Here is a 9,351-nt window from a genome sequence, read left to right as displayed (position 1 = left end):
ATTTCCTTCATTGAGTGACTAAATGTATATATGTAATTTTAGTTATTATAATTATTGTTATAATGATTATTCAATAGGATGTTAAATGTTGATGTTAAATGTTATTTGTACTGGGGAATATGATAGAAATATTTATCAACTCTGAGAGCCAGGAGCAGCCAAGGGGACTAGCTAGTGCAGCTAGCAGTAGGAGTAGGGCTCCAGGTGACTTGGATTTTCTCCATTTTTCTTACCGTTATAAGACTTTTAATATGTAAGTGTATTGTATCATAAGGAAAATGAATTGGAGACTTATTTTAAATCAGACTTTTAAATTAAGGATATAGAGGTTAAACTAGCTGTGCCTTTGCTATCCTACAAATGGTTTCATTGAGCAACAAGAGTTACCAATGCAGGTTATATTCATGGAGTTTTACTCCACAGAGCAGCATACTGTCCTGTGTTGTTGTACTACTTGTGGATTTTTCACATTTTACAATTTGAAATGATTCCAAAGATGCTTATGAGTCCTTCTCCTTAGATAAATGTGCACACTCCTCCCTCTGATTGCTCTATATTTATTTCTAATGTGCCTGTTAGACAAAGTTAATGAGTGCTAGCAATTCACAGGCACTCTTTGTGGGTTTTGTAAAGGGGTTCTTGTCTTCATTATAATTGCGTGTCCTTCAGATTTCTGTAGCATCTTTTGACAACCTTGTGCAAGTCAGGTTTGATTTCTTAATTCTAGTGAGACTTGTGCATTTGTGTGTGGGCTTTAACCAGGACTGAAATGGTAATGTGCAGAAGTTATGTTTTAATCATCAGGGACATGGCCAGAGAAATTCATTTTTAAAATAGATTGCCATCCTATATGCAGTAAGGAATCATAGGCATGTATGACCAGAACTTAGTCTTTACTCTTTGGATTTCAAAATGCAATTGTTTCCTCCGTGAATCATCTCGTGTTAAATGACTTAGCAAAAAATTTTTAAAAAGTGTGAGAGACACATGAGTGCATGTGTGTGTACGTGTGCATGTGTATGTGTATGTATGAGCAAGAGAAGAGATATTGAACTTTTACCAAAACAGCTTTGAACATACTTCAGCTATTAAAAGAAAAGCTGAGCCGGGCGTGGTGGTGTGCGCTTGTAATCCCCACGCTTGGGAGGCGGAGACAGGAGGATCACGCAGGTTCAAAGCCAGACGCGCTGGCCTATTTTATTTGGAAAAGAGACCCTGTTTCCAAATAAAATATAAAAAATAGGTCTGGGAGTGTAGCCCAGAAGTAGAAGGGTTCCATCCCATTACCACCAAAAGAAAGAAAGAAAGAAAGAAAGAAAGAAAGAAAGAAAGAAAGAAAGGAAAAGCTGATGATCTGACATAAATATTGAAAGAGTATAACAAAATTTTCAAGATGTATTTTTTAATTTAAAATGGTAGTTACCACAACACATTGTACAATGCCTAAAGGCCTTAGAATCACATTAAAACTTTTTAAAACATCTCTATATAGTCACAGAACATGAAACATGCTGTAGGGATACAAGTACAATTTTATACTGACGTCTCGATACATCTTTACAGGATGCATAGGCACCTTCTCCTCACCAGCAGCTAACCTGCCTTTTTTTCAGAGCCATGGTTTCTTTCTTTGCAGACTGTATCGTTGACGTTTGTTTATTATTTCACTGAACACTGTGCTTGTTGGGAAACTACCACTGATTTCTACTTCTGAAGGAGTCATCATGTTAGAATTAGAACACGTGTTTACAGCACATATTGGCACAATATGAAAAATAAACACTTTGTTGAGTCTCCAACTCATAACAATAGTTGTTATTAAATAAATAACTATTCTTCATAGTGCATTTTTATGTTACCATTCATTGCTCACCAACACAAATGAAGCTGAATAAATAATAGGGTAGACAGTTTATTTACGTCTTCTTTCGTAATTCTGCATTGCACTCCTTTCATAAGCCACTGCAAACAGAGGGGATAAGGTGTGACGTCAGAGGAGGAAATTAGACACATAATGTTCAAGGCATACAGTAATTTATTAAAAAGTTATAATGACTTTTCCCTCCATCTAAGTATTTCTAAGAATTTTATTTGCACATCTCCTGATCCTCCTTCACTCTCTGTCCTGATCAGAAGTACTCTAGCTTTAGAACACTTGACTTCTTTGATCATCTAATATATATTTGATATCCATAAAACAATATATTGTCATGTTGATTTTCAGCTGCTTTCTCAAGAACTGATGCTTTCTCAAGATGCTGATAGTGAATTATAGAAAGGGCCATGCTTAAACAAACTGGGAGTATTAATAGGATAAAAGTGAAATGCAGGACATTTAATCTAGAACAAAGATCAATGAATTATTTGCCACAGGGCAAACCTAGCTCACCATTTGTTCTTGTAGATAAAGTTTACTTGGAACAGAGACACACTCAATTCATTTATGTGTGATCCGTGGCAGCTTTGGCTTTAAAATAGCAGATTGGAATAGTTGCTTCTGAGACCATATGGTTCACAAAGCCTAAAATATTTACGATCTGTTTCTTGTCAGGAAAAGTTTGGTGATTTCTGTGCTAGAAGCACATGATTGTGTGAGGGTCTCTTCCACTCTTGTTTATGCCCCCAGGGATAGGTAAGAAGTCAATGGAATCTAACTATAGCATTGTTTAACTCTCAGAAAACTAGTAGACTATTAAAGGTTAATTAGTACTTCCAAAAATACTTGACACAGAGCTAGCAAGTAACTTAAGTACTTTTGCTCTCTGGATAAAATAAAAACCCATTATATTATAATTTCTGATTAGATCAGGTGTTCAGGGTGGTATGACCATAGACAATATTATATATAATTTCAAAAGGATCTGTAACCACAAAAAGGTAAGGATTGGACTATTATATAATCTAAGGATATTTTTTTTACTTAGTATATACTTTATACACTTAGATTTACATTATAGTGAAACTGCTGTGCTTTTCAAAATTTAATATGCTCTGCATAAAATACTGAATTCAAATAGAAACTAGAGAAGGAAGTTTTTTAGGAATCATGGGTGCTAGAGTCTCCTTATTAAGAGAGAGAAAGAATATGAAAAGGCACCAGATCCAGTACTTCCTCCTTCTCCTCTTGACCTCTACCATCTACTTAAGGACAGTGAAGGAACAATAAACTTAGTTTTGCATCAGTTAGTGAACAGTTCTAAAGGAGACCAGTCTGAGCTCCAAGCCGGACAGGTGTGGAGAAGGAAAAGTTCTTTCCTCAGTCTGGCTTGTTTTTATCAGGAGTTGTAGGCAACATGTCTTTGTTCCTCAGAGAGTGGAGATGAATGCTATTGAAACTAAAGACAGGTTAATGATTTTGCTGGGGTTGAATGTTCTCCACGGAAACAGAGTTTCATACATGGTCTTTGAAAATATATATCCCTGAAAATAACCCTTTGAAAATATATATATCAACTTTTGTGTGCCTGAGCTGTTGAGGGTTTTTCTAGGAAGAGGATTTTTAGACTTATATTGCCTAAGGCATCTGTGACCTTTCATCAAAGAGTGAGGATTGGGTGGCTGTAGAATTAGACTATATAAAATCTTATCTCAACTGAGCATATGGAAAAGTCCCTGAAAAACTATGGATATATTTATTTTTTCTTTTATGTTTTCTTAACAAAAATGGAGGAACACATTTTTAGTGATAAATTAACTTTGATTAATTATAGTGATTTTTATTATTACTACCTATAAATATTACTTTATATCTAATTTGTTCTAAACTGTACACTACTATAGCATTTGTTAAGCATGTTCTGAAAGCTAAATCAAATCTGGAAATAGAGAGTTGTTGGCTAATGCAATCGTTAAGAAAACCACAGTTTGTGAGGATTAATATGTATGCATATAAAGAAACATCATTGTGGTATAAATGTATATATGTCCAAACTAGAAAATGATGCATACTAATAAAACAATTACAATTTTCCCACAAAATATAGTGGTACAATTTTTAAAACATCCCCTTGAGTAGCCCCAAAACTATGAGTGAGAAAATCGAAAAGTGCTGTTTAACTTTAGAAAAAGAAAAACAAAACAAAACAAAAATACCAGGATAATTGTTTTTGCATTAACCTAGATAGTTAAGAATTAAGTCAGCACATCTTAGTTAGAGATTTTTCTAGGAATTAGAAATATTCTAAATGGATAAGATAGATGATGATTACTTTCTGAATAATTAAGTTATCAGCATTTTAATGTATTTTTCACTAAAGCTAAAATAAAGAGAATTTGAATAGCTCTTCCACAGAGCCTAAGTTAAGGACTGCTAAATTGAATGTGCTTTACAAAATGTCAATTCTAATGAAAATCATATTTGGGGTTATTTTGAAAATGGTGTGATGAATGAGTTAAGAAGGGTTTTATATATATGCATGTGGCATTTACACATTAGGTATAAATGAAAAAGAAGCAAGGCAATTTATACCTTCAAATCAAATGAAAGAGTTGTTCATATTTAAAATGGGTTATGAAGATTGTGATACCTCTTCTAAGGTCTTAATAACCAGAATTGATCTTACAATACTCAAGGATAACTTGGTTGTATTTGTTTTTAAAAGTTTTGAAATGGGACAAGTACTCTTATCCTTTCTAGCATCCATCTGGACATTGAGATTTTTAATTTCTATAACTTTATGATTTGTATAAAATTTATTTATTTATTTATTTATTTATTTATTTATTTATGTGTTGAAAGACTGCCAGACTGACAGTCATAAAACTTTCAAATTACTTTGGTCATATGTGAAATCCTCTCATTGCTTTCTGTACCCCATCACCACATTAGTTCAATAAAGTTGAATAAAGCTTCTTAAACATATCTACAGGAAAGAGTCTTAGACTAGCTCAAAGATCTGGGGAGGGTAATGAAATGGGAAAACTGTTGGCTTGAGAGAAATAGACTTATAGTGTGGCGATATTAACTTAATCAGCTATAAATCCATTCTTGGTTACAAGTGCTTCAATAATTTTTAATCATGCTCATTTAAAATCTATTATTCCTTTTAATACTTAGGAAATTATGTTTTCTAAAAATAATAGGCGTAGATTTGAGATACTATCTTTTTTCAGTCATGATTTTATACATACCAGAATTTAAAGCTCTTTTGCCCATCAGTCCAACAAAGGAATCTGTTTTATGCCCTGAAAAAATACATTAAGGGTATTTTAATATGTATATCTTTGAGGAAATAAATGATTATACCTACTACAAAAAGCAAGCTTCTGAATATATGCCTATATAATAAATATGTATCTATTTCAAGGTTTGGTAAGCCCAAAGAAAGGAAGATGCTTTATAAGTATTAAAAATCACACTACAACAGTATGACGAAAACAGTTTTCTCAATTCTTTATTTAAATACTACCAAGTAACTTTCATCCATATTATGTTTTTTTCTATTATATAAAGTTTTAAATATTGTTGCCATTCAAGCTAGCTTTGATTTTTTTTTTTGAGGGAGGAATCAGTTTCACATTTGCATGAGAGAGAATATGTGACTATGTGATCTGTCATAGCAAGTGAACCTTAAGTAGATTCCTATCCTTGCTGATTGTAATCTTGTAAAAGGTCTCCATTTTGTTTGATTTAAAAATTACTCCTATTGGAAAAGTATTCTAGTTTTGATGTTTATAGAGCATATTTATTTATTGATTGATTTATTGATTTATTTTGGTGGCACTGGGGTTCCTGGAAACCCTTCTACCTCCGGGCTACACTCCCAGACCTATTTTTACATTTTTATTTGGAAACAGGGTCTCCCAAACCAGCACGGCTGGCTTCAAACCTGCGTGATCCTCCTGTCTCTACCTCCCAAGTGCGGGGTTTACAAGTGTGCACCACCACGCCCGGTGAGCACATTTATTTTATTATTTGGAACTTTGCTATATAAAATATATAAATACATAAAATATATTTTATTATATAGAACATGCGTAGATATAGTTCCACTAAAAGTCAAACAAATCCTTATAAGGGAAACATGAATAAGATTTATTTATTTTCAGAGATGAAGTCTTTGGAAAGATTATTATTTAATGCTAGTGTGAGAATTTCTTGGTTTTTACTGCATTAGTGGAGAATAAAGCTGCTGCCTTATTGGGGTCCACTCTGCCACTCAGTGAATCAAATCCAGGACAGGGCATGTAAGTGGACAATATGGTAAGACAGATCCCTGAGACATCCTGCCAACTCTGGAGCCATTAACTGAGAAACTGGGATCTAATGAGCCTCTAGTGCCATTAGAAACACTGGAGGATTAGATACATACCAGGATTTAATCTTCACTGTTCTAAGAAATGTTTCACTGTTCTTTGATAGATTATAGTGCTCTATCCAATTATGGGATGAAAGAGGTTCTTTTCTATATCCATCTTTGCATTGGGGTGGGTTATCTACTTAGATAAATTCACTCATTCCACTTCGTTGGCTGCTAGCCAATCCCCAAATGATGTCTTTATGGGATCCAGCTCACTAAGATGAGTTAGAAGCTGTCTAGACGCGCCTGGAGGTTTTTGCAATGTAAGTGGGCAGGGCTGGGGGATGGAGAAGAATGTATATGATGGATTTCTAACCTTAGCCGTGGAATTTTAAAACTCACAATTTACAGTGTTAAAAGACTTGTTTTTCTTTTTAAGTATAATACAACTTTTCAGTAAGTACAGTATGTCTAAACAACAGTTTACTCATATTAATCATTTAACAATATTCTGACTATGTCTTCTCCATTCTTATATTGTCTTAATTAAAAATAATAGATTCCAAGTTTTGACTGTAAATAAGGCAGTGTATTATATAGAGTAGCATTTAATACAACTATCATTAGCATTTGATAAATGTCAAAATAATTTTGAACTTACTTTTGTGAGAGATCTGGCCATGTCCTAGAAGAAAGAAAAATAAAATTAGCAAATTCTATAGAAATTTATTTTCCAGAAGCTACACTGTATTTTTGAGAAAAATGAAAAAGAAATCAATTTTCAAACACATAACATTTTCCATTCATGTGTTATCCTGAAGCAAATTGTAAATGACACAAGTCAATAATAAAAACCAAAATATTTTACTAAAAAAAGGAATATTTATTAAGTGAACTTTATGGGCTATAGATTGAAATCTAGAATTATGGGATTGACTCTTGAAGCTTGTTATTAAAATGTAAGGCTAAGCCACCTACTATCTTCAAAGATGGCTACCATTATAACTCTCATACACACACACACACACACACACACACACACACACACACACACACACCCATATACACACATACACACGGTAAGAGAAAAGAGGTGGAGGAGAAAGAGAAAGAATAGGAGGATAGAAATGAAAAATTAATTTCTTAAACAGGCATAATGAAGATCTTATATTTTAGCCCATAAATAATATCTTCATTTTTCTACATGTGCATTCACAATAGTGAAATAAGTTACAGGAATGTTTACCATAAAAATTCTTTAACAGTGCCACTTGGTTTTCAATTGAGGAATCTGATAAAAGATGAATTGACATTAACTATTCACAAGTTCCACTGATGGTGCATGAATTTAAGGAAACGGAATATTTCTATCACCCATCAAGGGGCAGCCCAATCTAACTGAACCCCAAGGAATGCTCTGAAGTCAGCTTCCCCCTGCACCGGGACCATTCAGGGTAGGACACCTGGTGCCTTCCTCTTCTTAGAAGTTTGAATTTTAGTCTAGAGAGGGCTTCGCTAAGGCTGGGTCACTTTAATACTGTGAAGCAGGAGAAATAAATCTGGCTTTTCTTCCCTGGTGTGGCGTGTGCGGGACAGAGTCTGAATTGGGAATTACTACTCTCCTGGGGTGGAAATGCCTATTCAAAGAGCTGGAGACACTTGGATGCTCAGGGAACATGCGAGCAGACGGGGCAGGTTGCCCAGAGAGATCTAGGGAGGGTTGTTTATCTCACCAACATCCCGTTTGCCCATTAATCCAAAGAACTGCTGAGGCTTGGGTCTCCGGGCGATTCTCTGCAGAAGATGCTCGAAGGGCTCCGGCAGCTCCTCCTGGGGGACAAACCCGCGTGTAGGTGACCAAAGCAGGGCGCCCTTAGCCCTAGACATTTCCATGGTCTCTCCAGCCCTTACAGGAGCAACCGCTTCTCTATGGTGCGCTCAGCCTGGAAGCCAGCTTTCCCCGGGCCAAGGCGCTAGCCTGCGTCCCAGTGCGCAGCCAGAGCTGGGTCGGTCCTGAGCTCTCTCTTGGCCTTTACTGGCTGGGGCTGCCTCTTGCAGGAAGCCTGTCCGGTCCATTGGCGGCCACAGGGCGTTGTTTAGCCCCCGAGCGCTTTCTCCACTTTCCTCTCATCGCAAAGAACTTCACTCACCTACCCCACCACCTTAGGTCTTTGTCTGATCTTTGGTGCCAGCTTTGGAAACCCTTCACAGCCTTAAGTGCACCCAGGTGCGTGTGGGGCGCGGGGATGGAGCCCACACTACTTTTCACCGTCTCTACAGGAATCTGAGTCGAGTCCCTATCGCCCATAGCCTGGGAAACGACCTCCTCCATCCTCAAAACAATATCAGGGTAGGAAGTTAGCTTCTCACCCACCTCCGCCCCTTTAAGACCCCAGCAACTCGCCCTTTCCCAGGCTCCTGCGGGAGACCAACGCCCTCTTCTGTCCCTGCCCAACATTTCCCAAAGCCCAGGAAGTGCTGCTGGAGGAGCCCCTGCAATCCCAGTTAACTGGGGCCTGAGACCCTGCGAGGTTTCCAGCCTTGAGGGGACTCGGGCTCCCGGGGGCAGGGCACCACTCCCTCAGGGAATTCCTGGGCCCTGACCATGCAGCCCTCGGGGGTAAACTGAGCTCCTGGGTGCAAAATCCCCAGGGCACAGAGCCCTTTACCTTCCTGCTGGTCTCCACCGTCCCTGGTCCCGTTTGTGTGCTAACTAGGATGCTCTTGTGGGAAAGGAAACAGCTCAGAAAGAACATTCCCGGGACGGGAGTCTCACCTTGATCTGGTCACTGTCGGACCAGTCGGACCAATAATTTAGATCATCGTTGGCCCCGATTTCTTCGGCAAACAGTTGAGTGGAGATCAGAAAAAAGACTGCCAAGGCCACGAGGATTTTCATGGTGAAATTTCTGGGAAGAGTGGGAGAGAAGACACGGAGGAGAGGAGAAAGGAGGGGGAAATACAGATAAATCTCCAAAGAGTTAGAGCCGCAGAATTTCTGGCCCCGCAACGGAACTTAAGTCCTGTTGAGCCCAAGGTAAAAAGCAAAAGGGCTAAAAAGACTAAGACCTCCTGTCCCGGACCCCTTAGGAAAGCAAAGCAAGATTCTCCC

General features: G+C 37.4%; 1 protein-coding gene across 2 annotated transcripts; it reads right to left on the bottom strand.

Annotated features, from left to right (window-relative positions):
* Positions 1–1,912: 1,912 nt before the first annotated feature.
* On the bottom strand, positions 1,913–9,138 carry TAC1 (tachykinin precursor 1; the record flags this gene model as incomplete). 2 transcript variants are annotated; one of them, XM_080701038.1, is made up of 6 exons in its annotated part: positions 1,913–1,962; positions 5,131–5,184; positions 6,901–6,924; positions 7,486–7,530; positions 7,973–8,069; positions 9,016–9,138. In XM_080701038.1, 6 exons carry the CDS (start codon positions 9,136–9,138, stop codon positions 1,913–1,915), a joined length of 393 nt encoding a protein of 130 aa, XP_080557164.1. The 2 variants fall into 2 exon arrangements, with proteins under 2 accessions (XP_080557164.1, XP_080557165.1); XM_080701039.1 differs by lacking the exon at positions 7,486–7,530.
* Between the last annotated feature and the right edge of the window lie 213 nt (positions 9,139–9,351).

This window comes from Muscardinus avellanarius (assembly GCF_963383645.1).
Source record: "Muscardinus avellanarius genome assembly, chromosome: 9".
Classification (NCBI taxonomy): domain Eukaryota; kingdom Metazoa; phylum Chordata; class Mammalia; order Rodentia; family Gliridae; genus Muscardinus; species Muscardinus avellanarius.
Note: the sequence above shows the minus strand (reverse complement) of the source record. Positions and strands in the feature narration are given on the sequence as shown.